The sequence below is a fragment of the Lactuca serriola genome, chromosome 1 (assembly GCF_051521515.1).
Source record: "Lactuca serriola cultivar US96UC23 chromosome 1, Lser_US96UC23_V15, whole genome shotgun sequence".
Classification (NCBI taxonomy): domain Eukaryota; kingdom Viridiplantae; phylum Streptophyta; class Magnoliopsida; order Asterales; family Asteraceae; genus Lactuca; species Lactuca serriola.
Genome location: NC_136408.1, coordinates 61,581,326 through 61,602,713, shown reverse-complemented (window position 1 = coordinate 61,602,713; position 21,388 = coordinate 61,581,326). Strand labels below are relative to the sequence as shown.

General features: G+C 38.9%; 1 protein-coding gene across 1 annotated transcript; it reads left to right on the top strand.

The window, feature by feature from the left end:
• Nucleotides 1–3,400: 3,400 nt before the first annotated feature.
• On the top strand, nucleotides 3,401–20,497 carry LOC145056056 (uncharacterized). Its single transcript, XM_079004184.1, has 6 exons — nucleotides 3,401–3,680; nucleotides 5,482–5,860; nucleotides 6,037–6,277; nucleotides 6,428–6,480; nucleotides 19,459–19,543; nucleotides 20,297–20,497. Exons 1-6 carry the CDS (start codon nucleotides 3,401–3,403, stop codon nucleotides 20,495–20,497), a joined length of 1,239 nt encoding a protein of 412 aa, XP_078860310.1.
• Nucleotides 20,498–21,388: the final 891 nt, after the last annotated feature.

Here is a 21,388-nt window from a genome sequence, read left to right as displayed (position 1 = left end):
TTCATGGGAGTGAAAGATACAAGAACCTTGGAAGCGGACATGCAAGGGGTCAAACTTCGAGGCACAACTCTCCTGTCCAATTTGGCCAAGTATCAAAAAGATATGTCTAACCAGAGAAGACCCCTGAGAGATAGACAAGCAGAACCAGTAACTATACCCACGGTCTGGGGTAGTGACAGAAACTCAAGATCCATTGCACAAGTGGTTGCCGGTAACACATGTACTCGATTCAACAATCCCCCTACTCTCCCCATTACAATCCCTCTCAACCCCAAAACTATGATGGGGCATTGGATCCACAAGAAATTGTTGATTGGCGAGGCTCATAGCCTCGATCATATTGCCAATCTGTCATACCATATGTTCACTACAGATGGAACTAAATACCTTGGCGGGTTAAGGATGGCCATTAAGTTTAGTTCGTCTATGGAGGCACGTGAGTTTTTGGAGGACAAAACACGTTGGCAGGAATGGTTCAAATGGATGGCACTTGAAGATCACAAGGAGTTAAGGTACGAAAGGTTGGCCTGGTTGTGCATCAATGGGGTCCCTCTAAGATATTGGGATGGTGATAACTTCTCCCGTATTGCCAGTACATTTGGGAAGGTCATCATCCCATTTAATAATATTCATGACAAAAGAGATTTTTCTGTGGGTAAGGTTGGTGTGATCACAACTATAAAGACGTGGATCAATGAAGAGATTCAGATTAGTGTAGACGGAGCAATATATGTGGTGGGAGTCGTTGAGTATTCGGAAGATTGGACGCCATTCAATCTCTGTCACTTTGATAAGGATGCAAATGAGTCCGATTCCGATATTGGGGTAGAAGACGGCGAGGAAGAAGGTATTTCTGATACATGGTTGCATGATAATGACAATGAATTGGAGGAAGGCGAACTCTGGTATGATAGCTCCCCGGTAATTCAACCGGAGATGATAAGGTGTCAGGATGAATGCGGAGAGTCTTCGGTGAACCCTGTGGTGGAAGACAGAAAGACTATTGACTCTATGATGAGGACCTCCCAAGGCGTGGAATCTGTCAATGAGGATAATCAATACGAGTCGATTGGAATTCCCCAGGAAGCAAATTCCGATACTGTAATAGCAGACTCTGGATGCAAAGCGACAGATGATATGGGGAATATGGGCATGGACCCTCCTGCTAATGTTGTTGGGCCTTGTATTAATAAAGTGTTGGGTGACCGTGTTGGGCCTAATCCTAACTCTTCCCCTCTAGCCCAGAACATATTCACCTCCCAAAAAGGTTCCTCTTCATCCTGTTCTGGACAAGGCAGCAGTGAACCAAAGTTTAAAAGAAGGAAAAGGGCCAGAAGTTGTCGCTCCCCACCCACCGTTGATCCCATTTCTATAAACAACTCCTCTTCCCAAAATGGCATCAATCCTCGTCTTCATAGTTCCAGTGTTTAATTGGATCTGAATAAGGACCCATCTAGCTCAACATCGGCTCACAACTCTTAGGAGGATCAAGATGAGACCGTGTCAAACGAAATCAGGAAAACGGTGGTCGTTGGGACTGAAGTTGGCTTTCAAATTGAGCCTGACAATCACATCCTAGCTGAGGTCATGGGGAGATGGGGTGGTAGTAATCTAAAGCAATGAGTTTCTTGTCTATCAAGGTCAGGGGGTGGGTGAGGATGCGAAAGTGGGTTGGGTCAAGAGATTGAGATTAAATCACAAAGCAACTTTCGTGGGGCTCCAAGAAACACAGATATCGGACCATACCAATATAGACATAAACGGGTGTTGGGGTTCTAACAATTTCGATTATGTTGCTGTTGATTCTAGTGGGCGATCTGGTGGTCTTATCTCTATGTGGGACTCCTCTTGTTTTCAAAAGTTAGAAGTAATAAAAAATCGGTGCTTTCTAATTGTCATTAGCAAGTGTAAGAACATAGAAGGTAATGTAAACACGGTTAATGTTTATGGCCCCCAGTCTTCATCTGAAAAGAAGGTATGGATCGAACTACTTAGAATCATAAAGGAAAGAACCGGTATGTGGGTGGTGTTTGGAGATTTCAATGTTGTGAGGAATCCTAGTGAAAGGTGTAATTCCCATTTTTGCCCCTATAGTGATTTTGCGTTTAACAAATTCATTCAGAGTGCCAATCTAAAGGACTTTAACATGGGTGGGTAGAAATTTACTTATACGAGTCATGTTGACGCCAAGCTCAGTATGTTGGACAGATTTTTGGTCTGCCGAAGTTATTTATCTTCTTTTCCCCTCAGTGCTGTTACGGCTCACCCGTGGGAGCTTTCTGATCACAGCCCCATCACCTTAATATCCGCTGTGTCGGATTTTGGACCGGTCCCGTTCAAACTATTTAACTTCTGGCCTCTCAGGGATGGTTTTGATCAGTTAGTAGAAGAGGCATGGAACAAATTTGGAGGGTATGGCACTCCAGATGCGTATTTGGCTACCAAATTCATATTTTTGAAGGAGTCGATTAAGAAATGGAGAAGGGATGCGAGTCTCACTGAAAAGAAGGAGTATAAAGACACTTCAACTCGTGTTAACGAGTTAGAGAAGCTCGCTGCGATCAGACCTTTGTCCTCTGCCGAAACGGGTGTCTGGAACATGGGTATAAAAAAAATAATGAAGTGGGAACGCTTAAAGGCCTTGGACCTGAAACAGAAAGCGAGAATTAAATGGACCGTTGACGGACGAAAATAGCAAGTTTTTTCATGGGTACATTAACAAAAAAATAGAAGGAATCTCCTTCATGGACTCATGATTAACCGGCGTTGGTCAACAGAGGTTAATGAGATCAAAGAGGAAGTTTTCAAATTTTATCTGAACAAATTTTCTGAAGATCATGTGTGCAGACCCAAATTGATTAACCCTCAGTTTAAGTCAATTCCAATGATGGACGCCATTAGAATTGAATCCCCTTTTAGTCTAGAGGAGGTAAAAGCTGCGATTTGGGATTGTGGAAGTGAAAAAGCCCCTGGCCCCGATGGCTTTACATTCAAGTTCCTTAAAAAATTTTGGGGTCTCATCAAAGCTGACGTGATGGAATTTGTGAATCATTTTGAAAGATGTGGTTCGTTTTCAAGGGGTTGTAATTCTTCGTTCATCACGTTAGCTCCCAAAATCAAAGACCCTTTATCTTTGAACGACTTCCGCCCTATAAGCTTATTGGGATGCATGAGTAAGATTATTAGTAAAATACTCTCTAATAGAATGAAAAGTGTTATTGGGATGTTAATTGGTGAGGAGCAATGGAGGGGCGATGTATACTTGACGGTCCCCTCATAATTAACGAGGTCTGTTCATGGGCGAAGAGAGTTCGTAAAAAAACTCCTCCTCTTCAAGGTTGACTTTGAAAAAGCATTCGATTCGGTAAATTGGCAATATTTAGATTCGGTCCTTGAACAGATGGGTTTTGGTAGCAACTGGCAGATGTGGATTCATGGCTGTTTGAGCTCATCAAGAGCTTCCGTGATAATTAACGGATCCCCAATGAAAGAATTCCCTATATCTCGGAGAGTTCCTCAAGGGGACCCTCTCTCTCCTTACCTCTTCATTATTGCTATGGAGGGATTAAGCGTTGCCCTCAAAACGGCGTGTGATAAAGGTCTTTTTAAAGGTGTTTCGATCCCCGGAAATGGCCCGATTATTTCCCACCTATTCTATGCAGACGATGCGTTGTTATTAGGTGAGTGGTCTCGTACTAACCTCTAGAATCTGGCTCGCATCCTGAGATGCTTCCATATCTCATCGGGCCTTAAAGTAAATTTCCAAAAATCAAAGGTTTTTGGTATTGGTGCCTCAGCGATTGAAAATAATCATTGGGCTAACTTATTGGGTTGTGACGTGCACAAAAGTACCCACTAATTTTAATATTTATAACCTAACAAACTTAGACTAACTATGCACTTATAGGCAGTGTACCTAGTCAGATTACAGTATAGCTTAGGTAAGTCGGGTGTCGATCACAGGGAACGGTGGTGAATTAATTTAATATATTTGATTATAGGTTACAGGTCACACGAAAAGAATAAATAAATAGTTTAATAAATCTCAAACTAACAATTAATTAACAACTCTCGATAAACTAACAGATAAATTACACCTTAAAAACATAGATAATTGCGTATACAAATTCATTTATTCATGTTCACCGATTCGTAAAATGATTAGATTCGCGTTCACTATAACTAATCTTTTAGCAAACAAGTCAATTCAAACAGTGATCAGTTGATTAAACTAACATGCTTCCTAGTGTTTAGTTCGTATCAAGCAAGACTTGTAAATATAGTTAATTAAATTAATCATTCAATTTAACCTCTTGTTGATGGTCATCAAACAAGGCTCACACATTAACCTACTTATTCTCAAGTTAATCCTACTTTTACATTCGTTATTCCTAGACTTATAATCTCGATGGTCATCAAAATCATAAGAGACAAGCAATCGAGCAGGTGTTCACACAACTCAATTCACTTAACAATTAACAGAAAATAATCATCATTAACACATAAGGATCTTTTAACAAGCTTGGCAAGATAAATTAAACATAAATAAACAATTCAATATAGTAATTAGTCTAATAATCAAAGCTTCATTCAATCATAAACAGAAAGTAAAAGGTTTTTACACCTAAATCAGAAACTAAATACTGAAAAGTACCACAATGGAATGCTAAACATGTTCACGTTAGCAACCCATATGATTACCAACATGTATCCGCTCTCCAACCCTTCTGATCTCCGCTCCCGTTAGCTTAACGGCCTTCCGGCCGCCTTCTAGACCCTCAAAACGATTTAACAGAAGTTTAATATCGACTAAATTAAGTTGGTAGTCGAATCTCCTCTCATGGTTAGTTGAAAATCAACTTTTATAACCTTTGTAGCCGACTTACGTACGTTGGGTGTAAGTTGGATTACGCTGGGCGTACTAAGGATTACTACGTGATGGAGTTTATCCGGTGCCAACCATTACGCGGGGCGTACCCTTAAGTTACGCGGGGCGTAAGTTAATTTGGTCGTTACGTGGGGCGTAATTGCTATTTACGCGGGTCGTAATTGGTCTAATGCAGCATTTTTAATTTCTTTTAGCTTCTAAGCCCGGTTTCCGCTTCAGTCTTTTCTTTTGTGATTTATCGACAACGAATAGCTGCAAAACATAATTCAAAGCATTATGAGTACTTTTTAGTTCTAAAAGAGAATAAATAAGACCAAAATATTAAGATAAAGTGCATAAAAATATATATAAAAATACACATATCAGTTGTGTTGCGGGTACTCTTCCATTTGATTACCTAGGTGTTCCAGTTGGTGCCAACATGAGTTTAATTAAAAACTGGAAGCCTATAATCAAAAATTTTCATTCCAAACTCTCTGTGTGGAAGGCTAAAACACTTTCTTTTGGGGGTAGACTGAAATTAATAAAGTCAGTCCTCGGCAATTTACCTACTTATTATCTTTCGCTGTTCAAAGCTCCTTTGGGTGTCTTAGAGGAACTGGAGAAGATTAGGCATTCATTCCTGTGGGGCGGATGTGATGAGAGGAAGAAAATACATTGGGTCTGTTGGGAGAAGGTGTTGGCAACCAAAAGTAATGGAGGTCTGGGTGTGGGTTCCACAAGAGCCCTAAACATCGGTTTACTTGTAAAATGGTGGTGGCGATTAAAGAACGACAGTCAAACCTTTTGGGCTCGTGTCATCTTTGGGATTCATAACTTATCTAATAAGCCCTTTGAATATCTTTCTAAACAATCGTCAAGTGGTGTTTGGAATAATATTTGTAGTATCAAGAAGGCTTTAATTGAGTATGATATGGATGTTCATGACATATTGGATGTAGTGATTAAGTCGGGTGAACAAACCCTCTTCTGGTATGACACATGGCTGGGGTCGATGAACCTGAAGGCTAAATACCCATCCTTATTTGAACTGGAAGCAAAGAAAAGATGTAGGGTATCTGATAGAATCGTCGACTTGACCCATGCATGGCGTTGGAAACCTAGACCAGTTGTCTTTGGTTTAGAATCTGAAGTTCTGCTTTATCTAGGGATATATCTGATATTCGACTTGGGATGGGTTCTGATCATTGGAGTTGTAAACTGTCTGTTGATGGTAGGTACTCTGTTTGCTCCCTTAGAAAGATTGTGGATGATAAATACGTCAATTCCCCTGGCACTCCCGCTATTGTATGGAGTAAGGTGGTTCCAATCAAAGTGTTATGCTTTGTTTGGAGGGCTACTCAAGATAGATTACCAACAACTGTGTCCTTGGAAAAGAGGGGTATTGTGGTAAATTCCAATTTATGTTGTTTGTGCATTGGGATACCTGAATCTACAGGGCACGCCCTGATAGACTGTCCGTTTGCAATGGTGATAAGGAACAACATTTTGAGCTAGTGTGGTGTATCAACGGTGCAAAATCCTATAAAAAATGTTCAGGATCTTCTTCAATTAGCTGCCACCTGGAGCAATAGCAATAGAAAGAGAGAAAGGTTTGTTGCCATCTGTTATGGTTTGCTATGGAACTTATGGAGAATTAGGAATAAACGTCTATTTCAAATGGAGGGTATCTCTACGATACAAGGGACTGATGTTATAAAGTTTATGGTCTTCTACTGGTTGAAGCATAGAAGTAGGCATGGTATTTGTAAGTAGGAGGAGTGGAGTGTCTCTCGTTTTGCTGGTTTGTAATTTCTAGTCTGTTGTGTACTTTGTTTTTGGTCCCTCATCTAGTTCCTTGCTAGGTGAGGGTATCATATTTTTAATATATATTGCCGTTTCCAAAAAAACATAAACAAAGTATATGTTCGGAATCGCACATACCTCCAGCGTGTGGCCCTTTATGTTGTTGACACTCATTATAGCATTCATATATATTGCAAGGTCTTCCGTTAGCCCACTGATCCACACACTGTCCTATGTTGAATCCATTCATCTTCTCGACCAACGTACCTGATTAAAAAAAAACATGTATGATGTGTTTACATTATATATAATGACACCCAACCTACTAACTATTATTATTTCAACTGCGTGTTTTAATTTTGATTAAATTACAAACCATAATAAATATTAAGTTTACCGGTCATTGCGAGTCTGAGCACAATAACGACATATAACTTGAAGGATGCCATGTTTTATAATTTATGGATATTGCTCATAAAACCTTGGACTATATATATATATATATATATATATATATATATATATATATATATATATATATATATATATATATATATATATATATATATATAGCGAACAAAAAAAATGAATCATCACATGATTCATTTGTAAGATGATTCACAAGAAAAAATTTTCAAAAAAACATCTCCATTATTTATTTATACAATGATTTTGTTGTTATTCACTAAAATTATTATAAAAGATAATATTTTCTTAATTTACTTAAAAATGAATCATGAATCTGTTTTTTTGGGAATTTTTTTTTTGTGAATCATCTTACAAATGAATCATCTAGCGACTCATTTATTTTCTTCATCAAAAAAATATGTAGAAAAAGAACTTCTTACCTTCCTACAAAAAAAAAATTCTTACCGGATCTATATATATATATATATATATATATATATATATATATATATATATATATATATATATATATATATATATAGTCATCAAATGATTCAAGTAAAATATAAATTATACACGTAACTTGTAACTTATCATTAAATAACAATAAATCTGTAAATTGGCTTTTTGTAACCCCGGTAATTAGTTGAAATCAATGAAAATAATTTAATGAAGCAACATACAACTTTAAATATTAGTAAATTATACACATAATTTATCATTAAATAACTATAAAAATGTATATGTTGTTTGTAATCAACGAAATTTGTTGAAATCAATGAAACAATTATTTATTTGTCGACCCCAATTTAACGGAACTTTTATAAAATAGAATATTCTATTAACGGAAATGGGTTTAAATGACGAAATAAATTTTGGGTTGTCACATCATCCCTCGTTAAGGGAATTTCGTCCCGAAATTGAGAATTCAAGCAGTTAAGTTATTACAGTACTACTAAACAAAGAGATGGGGATATTTGAGGTTCATTTGATCCTCGCGCTCCCAAGTGAACTCCGGTCAACGTTTAGCGTTCCATCGAACCTTCACAATTGGGATGCGGCTTTGCTTCGTTCGTTTGATCTCCCGGTCCATAATCTCTGCAGGCTCTTCCACGAAGTTGAGGTTCTCGTTAACTTCGATCTCGTTGAGTGGAATAACGAGAGTCTCGTCGGACATGCATTTCTTCAAGTTTGAGACATGGAAGGTATGATGTATGTTACTTAGTTCATAGGGTAGGTTGAGTTTGTAAGCTACGGGGCCGATTCTAGAGAGAATCTCAAAAGTCCCTATGTACCTTGGGTTCAACATTCCACGCTTTACAAAGCGTATCGTGCCCTTCCAGGGTAAGGCTTTCAAAAGGACACGGCCGATTCTAGCGAGAATCTCAAAAGGCCCTATGTACCTTCGTTTGTCTTGGTTTGTACAATCTTCTCGGTCGTTTCTCTAATGATCTCTGGACCCGTGAGAGCGCTGTCAGGAAATCGTCCTTTAGCTAACTGAGTGTCACCCACCTCAGCCCAGCACATAGGGGATCTGCACTTCCGGCCGTAGAGAGCTTCAAATAAAGTTGCCTTGATGCATGTATGATAACTATTGTTGTAGGAAAACTCCACAAAGGGTAAGTTTGTATCACACGCCTTACCAAAGTCAATCACACAGGCTCGCATCATATCCTCTAAGGTTTGGATCGTCCTCTCACTTTGTCCGTCAGTCTGCGGATGGTAGGCTGTACTCATGTCCAGCCTCGACCCTAATGCTTTTTGCAGTGATTGCCAAAACCTCGAAGTAAACCTACTATCTCTATCAGAGATAATAGATACAGGGACACCATGCAGTCGTACTATCTCTTTAATGTATATTCTTGTGAGTTTCTCCATCTTGTCTGTTTCTTTGATGGGTAGGAAGTGCGCGGACTTGGTCAATCTGTCGACGATGACCCAAATGGTATCCAACCCACCTGTTGTCTTGGGTAGCTTGGTTATGAAATCCATGGTGATCTGCTCCCACTTCCACTCCGGTGTCTCCGATTGTTGGAGAAGGCCTGATGGCTTCTGGTATTCGACCTTGACCTTTGCGCAAGTAAGACACTTACTCACGAAGGTAGCAATCTCTGCTTTCATGTTAGACCACCCGTATAGATTTTTGAGATCCAGATACATCTTATTTGAACCTGAGTGAACGGATTATCGAGTGTTGTGTGCTTCCTTCATGAACAAGTCTCTGAAACCACCATGGCGTGGGGTCCAGATTCGGTCCATGAGATAATAGGCTCCGTCACCCTTGACCTCCAAGTTCTTATCCATTCCACGCAGGGATTCTCCCACCACATTCTCAGGCTTTAAGGCTTCGAGCTAAGCCTCCTTAATTTGTGCGGATAGATGCGAATGGATAGTCATTGTTAATGACTTGACTCTTCGACCAGAATACTCTTTTCTACTTAGGGCATCTGCTACCACATTGGCTTTACCCGGGTGATAATGAATCTCGCAGTCGTAATCATTGAGTAGCTCGACCCACCGTCATTGTCTCATATTGAGCTCCTTCTGGTTCAGTATATGTTAGAGGCTTTTATGGTCAGTGTATATTGTGCTCTTCGTTTCATACAGGTAATGTCTCCAGATCTTTAGAGCGAATACAACCGCCCCTAACTCGAGGTCGTGGGTGGTGTAATTAACCTCATGTGTCTTCAGCTGTCTTGAGGCATAGGCGATGACCTTACCTCATTGCATAAATACACAACCAAGCCCTTGGTTCGATGCATCGCAATATACCACAAAATCTTATGTCCCTTCGGGAAGGGATAATACCAGCGCGGTGCATAGAGCTCGCTTCAGGGTCTGGAATGTCTTCTCCTACTTCTCTTCCCAGTCGAATGTTACGCATTTCTGTGTCAATTTAGTAAGAGGTTTCGCAATCCAGGAGAAGTTATGAATGAATCTGCGGTAGTAGCCAGCGAGGCCTAGAAATTGACGAATTTCTGTAGACGTCTTCGGTGCTGACCAGTTCTCAATAGCTTTAATCTTGGATGGATCCACGTGGATTCCTTCTTCACTGACCACGTGTCTTAAGAATTCAACTATTCGGATCCAAAATTCGCACTTAGAGAACTTCGCGTATAACTTCTCCGATCGCAGGGTTTCTAGGACTCGTCGTAGATTACTCCTGTGTTCTTCCTCGCTCCGAGAGTAGACGAGTATATCATCAATAAAGACGATGACGAACTGATCTAAGTATGGACGACACACCCTATTCATCAAGTCCATGAACACTACGGGTGCGTTAGTCAGTCCAAAGGGTATCACTACGAACTCATAGTGCCCGTAACGAGTTTGGAAGGCTGTCTTTAGATCATCCTCCTCAGGTACTCGTAACTGGTGATACCCGGACCTAAGATCAATCTTGGAAAAGTAACTCGCCCCTTGTAGTTGGTCGAATAAGTAATCTATACGGGGAAGAGGGTAGCGATTTTTGACCGTGAGTTTGTTGAGCTCCCTATAATCGATGCACATACGGAATGATCCTTCTTTCTTCTTCACGAACAAGACCGGAGCTCCCCAGGGTGAGAAACTCGGTCTTATAAAGCCCTTGCTGAGCAGCTCGTTAAGTTAACCGGATAGTTCTTGCATCTCGGCAGGCACTAAGCGATAGGGCGACATAGCTACGGGGGTAGCTCCTGGGACTAGGTCGATTCTGAACTCAACCTGACGTTTGGGAGGTAAACCTGGAAGGTCCTCTGGAAAGACGTCAGAGAAATCGCATACAACAGGGATGTCTTTTGGATCTCTCGTTTTCTGTCTTGTGTCGACGACGTGTGCAAGGAAGGTGCGATATTCCCTGCGCAAGTATTTCTGGGCTTGAATACTTGAGATGATACGAAGGCTCATACCGGGCTTTTCTCCGTAGATCAACAGAGTCTTGTGATTCGGTGGATTTAGGCGAATGGCTTTGTCGAAGTATAGAATATCAGCGTGATGAAGACTCAACCAGTCCATGCCAACAATGACATTAAAACTCTTGATCGAGACTGGTATGAGATCGATTGGGAATGAATAATCGTCTAACGTGAGGGTACAACCTATGTAAATTTCGTTAGAGCTTTTGGTCGTTCCGTTAGCCATTTCTACGACGAATGTTTCTTTTAGTGGTTGCGGGGATTGCTTAAGTAAGTGTTTAAAGTTTTGGTTTATGAAGCTTCTTTCTGCACCACTATCGAATAAAACATAGGCATAAGAGTTGTTGAGAAGAAACGTACCCGTGACTACTGCGGGATACGCTACTGTTTCGTTGTGGCCAATAGCGAGTAGTCTTCCTATTCCTCCCGCATTCCCAGCCTTCGGACAGTTTTTCTTGAAATGGACAGCTTCACCGCAGCCATAACAGGTCTGGGTCACTCCCGAACTGGGGACTTGCGAGATGGGTTTGGGTTGGGCTCCGCAAAACCGGACAATAGGGCCCTTCCGGCCACAGTTGGTGCATTGCAATTCACGGCAGGGGCCGTTGTGATGGAAGGGGCACTTGGGACACTTGGGCAGGTTCCCAACATAAGTTTTTGATGGTACCGAGGTCGCGGGAGTAGTGGCAGCATGGACAGCCACAATTTGTTGATCTTTGGAGGAGGGTTGAGTTTTCTTGCCCTTCTTCCGATCCCAGAGCTTCCTCTTTTTTCGGTTGACTTGGGCGGTGCAGTGGCAGTTGTGATTGCTGTAGCTGGAGTGGAAGGAGTTTCATGATCAATATTAACCTGTGGGCCAACTCCATGGCACTATCAAAGGTTGCAGGATGGGAAGATAGAGCATTTCCTTGATACGAGGCACTAAACCCCAGATGTATCGCTCGATTTTCTTTCTCTCAGAAGGGATCATGTTAGGGCACATAGCCACCAGGTCGCAGAACCTGGCCGTATAAGCCACTATGTCTGTTCCTTTCATTTTGAGGTTCCAGAGTTCCTCTTCAACCTTCTGAACCTCCCCTCTAGGGCAGTACTCCTTTCTCAGCAGGTCCTTCAGTGTGTCCCAGCCCATGGCATTGGCTGTTACTAGAGAGAGTGAACTGACGTGGCCATTCCACCATGTTAGGGCCCTTTCAATGAAGGTGGTAGTAGCAAACTTGATTTTGCTTTCTTCGGAGCATGAGCACATTTCGAAAACAGCTTCAGCTCTTTCGATCCATTGGGACAGAGCGAGGATTCCTCCGATCCCATTGAAAAATGTGGGCTTACAGTTCATGAAATCTTTATAAGTACACCCCTATGTACGAGAGGGGATTTCACCGTGTCTGGAGTTGATGCCCATTCCGGATCCACTAGCATCGCCATAATTCATTTGGGCCATAGCTGACGTCACAGCTGTTTGAAACAGCACTAGGTCGAACTGCGAAGGAGGAGGTGGTGGAGGTGGAGTTTGAGCCGCTGGTCTGCCTCTGTTTGGGCGCTTTCGAGGAGGCATCTTTCACTGAAAGTTAATAGGGATGATGACAATAGTAAGAATCTATTGCAAGTATGATACGAGTGTTTCATGGACTAAATCAACATAGTCCAAAAATCAGAGAGAGAGTCATAGCAACAAAGTAGTTAACTGCCAATTACTGGTATTAATGATGTAATACAAGTTTGGGAAAAGTGACCTAATGGTAGGTCTTACATCAAGCCAAAAGGAAAATGTTGGATGTCTAGAGGCCTAATTAAAGTACTTTCAAAGTTAGGAATGTTTACAGACAAGTGCTCTACCGAGCATAGAAAAGAAAAGGCTAGTCCTTAAACAAAAGAGTGAGATGTTTCGACATCTTCTACTGGCGACGGGTCCCCATTGGGCGAACCCTCAGATCAGCCAGTTGGCACATAACCTCCTAAAGTTGTCGTTCATGAGTCCTCTGACGTGCTCGGAGTTCCCTAACTTCTGCTCGAGATGCAGCTAGCTATTGCTGCAGAGGCTCGTTGGTCCTCCTTGTCCTATCCATAGCTTCTTCAAGTTGGCGGATGCGAACAGTGTTGAGGTTTGAGTTGGCATCCACTTCTACAACTCGGCCAATGGCTGCCTGACCTTGCTCGACGTTCCTGGCAATCCTTCGGATCATGATGGGCAGAACTTGGTCCGTTGATCCTCCCTCGCTTATGTTGTAGAAGCTTCGGTCTCCATTGTAAGGTAAAGGCTGACCCTGCTCTTCGCTCCATCGGTTCAAGGTTACTGCCCACATGGGAGTGGGACCTTGAAATGCCGGACAGGGGTTGGGGTTTGGAGCTTCAGGGGGTAGATTGTTAACTTCTGGCTCGGAGCTAGAGCTATCTGAGAAGCCTTCTGCATGATGATCATCCAAAGGGATCGGGTGATCATCTTCTGGCTCCTCATCGAGCCATCCTCCATTGCCCTGGTTTGGATAATACGGATCGCCGGGACGGTGGAAGCCAGCCATGCTATCTACACGAGAAAGGGGAAAGAGAGGTTAATAGACGTACTTATCTAGGATACTTATGAGATGGATCATTATTGGTCGACCCAATACTTGCGTAGTGCATACCAATTACATGTAACCGAAGCAAGATAGTCCTTCGAATAAGTGACCCTAACCTCAGATCCCCAATCAAACAAGAACAGGAAATGAAGCAAAGGTCACAGATTCTGAGTCTATAGCGCCCTAGTCACATGTAACTGTGGTGTATCCACTTAGCAACCATTGTCCTACAAGTAACGACCCTTTTAGTTATCATACACTTAGTTAGTAGAATGCAGAATACTCCTATAGTATTCTTGTTCTAACGTTCTTGTGGTAATGTTGGTACGTTTTTAGACTTGTTGCAACACCACAATCACTTTTAGGCACATGCTAGTCACTCCTGGAAAAATGTAGTTGATCAGGCTACATTCACCCAAATGTGACTATATGTCTCTAAGCTTAATTGTGCTGTTCAACAATCTTAATACTTTTGTTCTGTTCTAGTATGATACTGACCCTTTTGTAGTGGTCAGTGTGTGTATATATATATATATATATATATATATATATATATATATATATATATATACTTAATTAAATATTTTAGTATTTATAAGTATATATTCTTGGTCAGAGTGTTTTAGTCCCGAAGTGTTTATAGTTCGCATATCTTTTTATAGCTTGATATACTTGATTCACTATAAACAATGCTCTGATACCAATCTGTCACACCCCAAAACCGGTAACAGCGGAATACGTTCTGGGGTGGAGGACGTCATGTACAATATCATAACAATTGCATAATAGTAAAGACAAGCGACAACAACCATTGCATATATATAGTAAATTTAATTACGAACGTGTTCTGTAAAGTTTCATAGACACCAAAAGTATAACAAAATAAAACATGGGTCTTGTATGTGCTCCATCTTCTCCAAAAGTTGCACCTGTACCTGTCTTATCTTTGACCTGAGGATACAAGTTATTTTGAAAACGAGTATCAGCATAAAGCTGGTGAGTTCATAAGAATTTAGTGTCTTTGTTATATAAAAGTGTTTACAAACTTATAGAATAAAGACTGAAATTTATGTTTATAAGTAGTAGAAATTCCTAGAAAATCCTATATTTTCCAGAAAAGTACTTTGTAAGTTAAATCCTTTGAGTTGTGTGTAAGTATTATCATTGAAAACCTTCAGTTGTAAAAGTATGGTAATAAATCTCATGTGAGTAACATAGATGAAGAAAAGTTATGCCTGTTGGCAGTAGTAGTGGTGCAAACTTCCATTAGTATTAGATATTTACTTACTTCGGGATGTTAGCTTAGACTTAAGTCTTAGTGTATTAGTTTCAATAAAGGTCTAACCCTTCATGTAACCAGACTGAATTGATAATAGAGAACCCGATGACCTTCCCGGTCATGCGTAGTGTAGTGATGTAGTGCTACCCCTGGCCTAGTCGGCTCGGACTGTAGCTAGCAGTCAGGATGAAATAGTGTCCGCCCCGTATAGATCTATACGTGTAGTGTCGCCTTCCTTCTGGAAAGCCCTGGTCACATGGTCTAAGCGCGGTAGAGTGTCTTATAGAGGGATGGTGTGTTATACTCTAGATTCGTGTATTCTTTGGTATTATAGTATAATAGTCTTTTGTATAGTTCATAGAGTGTTCTCTTATACATGTATTAACTTGTAGTCATAGCCGTTATAGTGAGTATATTAGTAGTAGAGGTAACGAGTAGTAGTCTTAACTACACCTATTATAGTTAACTAGAGTGTATGATTTCCTTCCTTTGAATAACAAAGGTATTGGGTAAGATGAAGAATTTCATATCTAACACAAAGATATATGATATATAACTAAGAAATCAACGACAGTCGGACGGATAACAGATACCCTAAGACCACATCAAACAAGAACAGGAAATAAGGCGAGCTATCGGTCCTAAGTCCTTCAAGCCTTACTTATATAAATATATTAGTGTAGATATATTTTAAAAAGAAAAGTAATTTAAACACAGATTTAAAAACAGTTTAATAACAATTTAATCTTAAAATGCATTTGATAATCAACTAAAACAGTTTTATTGGTAAGCAGCTAAAAGTGTAGAAAGATCGCTTTTTGATGATAATTTGTGAATCACATATGATTCAATAATAATAAAAACTTGTAGAATTATACTTGTACCCCCCCCCCCCTTAAAACATGTAAAAACATTTAAAAATGTTCATTAAGGGGTATGAACTCACCTGCAATGAGTAGATCGGGTGGAAGTGTCGGATGAGCGTTTGGTGTCAAGTAAAGACTTGTACACCCTTTATGACCCTAGTAACATATGAAGACATATGTTTACAAGTAATTATTTATTTAGACTCTAATTATGCACGTATAGACATCCTAATGTGATTAAAGGTCTTATGGTTGAGTGCTAGAAGGCTAGTGGGTTGCAAGGAAAGAGTATAAGACCTCACCATGGAGTTTACTCTTCTAAAACTCACCTTAAGTGAGTTTACGGTTGGGAGACCACATCCCCCATGATTTTACGGCCGTAAACTCATGGGAGGAGGGTATTTGAGTGTTTTCAAGCCTCATGTGGTTCTAGAAGTGATTCTAAGGCAATACACAAGGCTATAGGGGTGTTTAAGGTTCCAAAAGTGTACTCCCTTGGAGTTTACGGTCCAAGGACCGCTCCTTGGGAGTTTACGGCCGTAAACCCCATGGTTTACGGTAGTAAACTCTTGGACACCTCCATTCTTTGATTACAAGGCCCTTGGCTCCTTCCTAACAAGTTCTAGTGAAGGTGTAAGGCTCTTTAGGGGGCTTAAACTTTCATTTGACATGTTTTAGGGGAGTTTACGGTCTAAGCATATGCTTGGGCCGTAAACTCTAGTTTACCCCTCAAATGTTGATGTTTAGGTGTTCCAAGTCCAAAATAGCACGTCCCTAAGCCATATCTTAAGCCTAAATGTGTTTTGGAGGTGTTTTGGGCTTGGTTTGCAAGTTTAGAGGGTGTTTACGGTCTAAGCATGTTCTTGGACCATAAACCCTCTTCCAAGCCCTAAAAATGGTTGATTCCAGGTTCAAACACTTCTAGGTTAGGTCCAAAACTAGTTTCTAAGCTTAAAGGGAAGAAATTTGGGACTTTTGGCACCTTTTTAGGGGTTTACGACCTAAGGATGTTCTTAGGCCGTAAACTCCTCTTTTTCAGCCTTCATGGACGATTTTTGAGTTAAAACAACAATAAATGATGTCTAGAACAAGTTAGGGTAAGGGATCTTACGTTTTGGAGGCGGAAACTTGCGGTTTTGAGGCGAAATCGAACTTGAGGAGAGAGAGTAGAGAGAGAAAGTGGGTCTAGTGTGTTAAAAGGTTTCTATGGAGTGTCCACCCTCCTTTATATAATGCTTGGGTGTTGTACCCGATATACGACTATCCGATACTTATGTTTAACAAGGTTTAAACTTTTTACCCGGTTAAATGGTCGTAAATAAAAATAACTTTTTCCAACTAAATGGAAATGTAATTTACTTGCTTTTATTTATTTTATTACGATGATTTTGACATAAAACACAAATAAATAAAACATTTATTTATTTGTCAACCCCAATTTAACGGAACTTTTATAAAATAGAATATTCTATTAACGGAAACGGGTTTAAATGATGGAATAAATTTTGGGTTGTCACATGTAAAGGCTATTAAACTGCAACTTGTGGATGCATGGGAAGCGTTACTTCAAGTTGGAAAAAAGATAATGATGCTATAATTACCAGTGAAACAACTTCATTAGCAGAAAAAGAACTTGGTGAATTTGAACTTTTGGTATCAATTCTTATTTGCTATGAAGTACTAAACCATGTGAATATTGTGAGTAAGAAGTTATAATCAAAGGATATGCATCATGTTAATGTTATTATAGAAATAAACAAATTAATTGGGTACTTCAAGGATTATAGAGAAACTAGTTTTTCAAAAACGATTTTTGAAGCTAAGGAGATTGCTATTGAAATGGGTATTGATCCAAGATTTCAAAAAAATCGTTTGATTGAAAGGAAAAAAATTGTTTGATGAGAGTTCAAGTAGCGAAGAAGTTTCATTTACACTTGAATAGAATTTCATATTCAATTATTTCTTATACATTGTTGATCAAGCTATTTCTTCTCTTAAGATAAGATTTGAACAATTCAAAGAGTATGACAAAGTATTTGTTTTTTTATTTCCACATAATTTGAATAATCTGAAGAGAATTGAAGATAAATATCTTAAGTCGTATTGTCATTGTGTTTAAAAAGCACTCAAGTTTGAAGAAAGATCGGATATTGATGTCGAGAAACTTTATACGCAGTTGAAATTATTTGAGACATTGGAAACCAATGAATTTCACAACCCTATAGATGTTTTGAAGTTCTTGAAAGAACTTAATTATTTCCCAAATGCAAGCATTGCATATAGAATATTGATGACTATTCAAATAACAATCGCATCTGTAGAAATGAGTTTTTCGAAATTGAAGTTTGTGAAATCTTACTTACGCTCCACAATACGCTACACAATGACCCAATAAAGACTTAGGGGTTGTTTGATAGTTGTTGTCTGAGTCAGATCTAACTGAGTCAGGGCCTGATCGGGTCAGAAGCTCTGACTGAACCTGTCTCTAATTGAAACCATGTTGTTTGATTACAGCTCTGACCGGTTGTGCTGAATGCTGAAAATGACCATTTTACCCTTCTTTACTCTAATACGAAAGAAACAAATTTAACAATCTATGCCATTTTGTAAATTAGCAACCTGAGAGCAAAAAAAGGACGCAAATGGCTTGTTTGGTAATTTCCCATTAAATATTGTTCCAATATTAACGATTTAAATAATAAAAACAAAAAGAATCACATATTGTTCAACTGTTTCATACGTATCTAACTTTAACATACATGAATATCATTATATGATTGATGAAGTTAACAAAGGATTATATAAAAAACACTCGGCTATATCATTACAATTTACAATAATAACAAAGAAATTTAGAAAAAGCAAAATAGGATGATATAACTAAGAAATCTGGAAAAAGATAGGATGTTATAATTGAAACTTGTATATGTCCTCCATGCCTAGAAAATTCTGCACAACACCTAATTCTCAAACAGAAGCTCCCTCATTTCTTCATAAAAAATCTGTTTTTTTTTCTATAAACTTTGTAATTGCTAAAATGATGATGCTTGATTGAAATCTGGTGCATGGCACCATCACTTACCAAACATCAACCACTTTCCATTGCGTGGACAAGAAAACCTTCAAGCTTCTCTCTACAAAAAACCACAAGAACAACACCATGTCATCATCAGGGGTAAAATGGTCAAAAATGGAAATATAAATAATAGACGGTTCCAAGAGCAACCATCAAGTTGTGTCATCCAATTCAAAACAAGGAAAAAACATATTGAAGGGCAAAACCTTCAACAACAATGCTTATCATCTGGTAGAAAAAAAAACTACAAAAAAAGGCATCATATATATGTCAATGTTGATATTTGACGATTAAACAGACAAACCCCCAAGTTATAATGTCAATGGTGTTGAAACCAATGCTCTTTTCTGCTAGAACAGCTATTGCCCTCCCTCAGCAACGAGCCCCAACATACTGGTCCCTAAATTGAACTTCCAAAATATGATCTTCCAATTGATACCCTCCTAAAACCACTAACTGAACCACTCATATTCAATAAATAAAAAGTGTCAAAAAGAGCTACAAAGAAATTAATAAACACCACAACTATCCAATTTCAGCAATTTAATGAAACTATAGCTTAAATTCGAGCCTTAGATGCAAACGAGGTCCACTCCAAAATTCAAAATTGAAATAAGAAAAGGCATAAGATCATACCTTTGATTGCTCGTTTAGTAATCAACTGTTTGAGTTCGATCCAATTAACAATAGTCAATCATGTTGCATCAGGAGAGGCAGAGATCAACAAGAGAAACCTGCATCAGGGATGCGGAGGTCGGCGACATTGCTTGCTGCGGCGGCGGCTCTGCCTGAGGTGAGGTGGGGGCCACAAAATTGTCCAGTGGGATGGGCCTTTTGAAGGAGCAAGAGTCGTTGATGGCGCTCTGTGGAAGGCGCTGTGTTGAAGGTGTTGGAAGGAGACGTGTTTTTTTTTATCGGGGCACGAATGTCTTTCTTCCATTACTTACTCGGTCAGCTTCAATTTTCTATATGACCGAGTCAGATCAATTTTATGGACCGAGACCGAGTCAGATGCCTAATCTATATATATCAAACACTCTGACCGGACCGAGTCAGACAAAAATGACTGACCGGACCGGGTCAGCATTAAATCAAACAGGACCTTAGTGGTTTGGCCAGTGACGGAACTACATTGGGGCCAGAGGGGGCCATGGCCCCCCTGCTTTTTTTTTTTTATACATATACCTGAAATATATATATATATATATATATATATATATATATATATATATATATATATATATATATTTATAGACGTTCTTTTATTTTTATTTTTCATAATTTCTGCCCCTAAAGTCTCCAAATTATAATATATCGACAGATATATAATTCAAAAAAATTATTTTCTTTAGTATTTAACTTCAAAAAAACAGAAAATCTATCATTATCTTGTTAGATATTAGGATAATAGATAAGGTAATAAAGAAGTAGTTAGCAAGAACTCTAAAAATGACCGAAATATCAAAACAAATCCTAGTAAAAATAGGACACAAATTTATTAAGGAATCAAAAACTCTCAGAAAACCTAAAAAATATTCAAATGTAGAACTTATCATCGGGAAAAAAATCGTTGGAGTGTACACCACCACCAGACTTTTCATCAGATAATATCATCACCGCCTCCGGAGTGCACTATTTGTCTCTCTTCTCCGCCGTTTGCCGCACTAGAACACCGCCACCGATCTCCATGGTCAGTGCGCTTTTTACATCTCCTCTCCCTCGTTCACCGATCTGCAACAACAACTAGCATCTTTTGTGTCTTGTGAGCTCTTCGTCACTCATCTCCATTGTATTTGTAAATTGTTTCTCTTTTTCTCTTTCTATCTTTTACCCTCAGTTCTTTCTCTCAGTACAGTACAGTAATAATATAATATATTTGATACGATATAACATTAGAAACTGGAATACCTTATGAGCTGTTAAAAGTACATCACAGACCCAAAAAAATGTTTTTTTTGCTATTTATTAGTTCTTATTTAATTAAACAAGAGAATCCTATAAAAATCTCATAAAAAAATTTTGTTTATTAAAAATATATAATCATCAAAATTCCAATCATACACTACTAGATCCCTCTGTCCAACTAGATATGTAGAATAACTTTGTTTGTTTCAAATAATTTTTTTTATATTTATTATTAGTGATTAATTTTACTATATGGTAAAGTTTTAGTTTTGGCCCCTCTGATAATATTTTTCGTGTTCCGCCCCTGGGTTTGTCGATGATATCTATCGAGAACTAAATCTTAGAGAGTATAGACTATGAATAGTTGATCAACCAATTTGCAATCAATAATATTACGAGAGCTTCATAGATCGTCAGTTAACTGTTAGGATATGTAATTACTCATTAATATATATATATATATATATATATATATATATATATATATATATATATATATATATATATATTATGATTTTGCTATGTTTATTGCTATAAAGTTTATCGTCATGTTAATAAAAAAAATTAGTTTATGTAATTTAGTTCATTACATGTTAATGCCTAAGGGGCTTTGTTATCCGCCTCGTCATTGGCATTTGAATCCTTAAAACCGACCCTGTCCATGATATCCAATTTTCTTAAAATGATTCCCCAACCTCCTCTAAATCTTGTTATGGTTGCAATTTGGAGAGAA

Excerpts from the sequence above, each read along its gene's own strand:
- LOC145056056 (XM_079004184.1), top strand. The coding sequence starts at position 3,401 with ATGGGTTTTGGTAGCAACTGGCAGATGTGGATTCATGGCTGTTTGAGC. Across the intron at positions 6,278-6,427 it reads TGGAAAAGAGGGGTATTGTG|GATCTTCTTCAATTAGCTGC; the intron begins GTAAATTCCAAT and ends AAAAATGTTCAG. Across the intron at positions 6,481-19,458 it reads AGCAATAGAAAGAGAGAAAG|GAGAGGCAGAGATCAACAAG; the intron begins GTTTGTTGCCAT and ends ATGTTGCATCAG.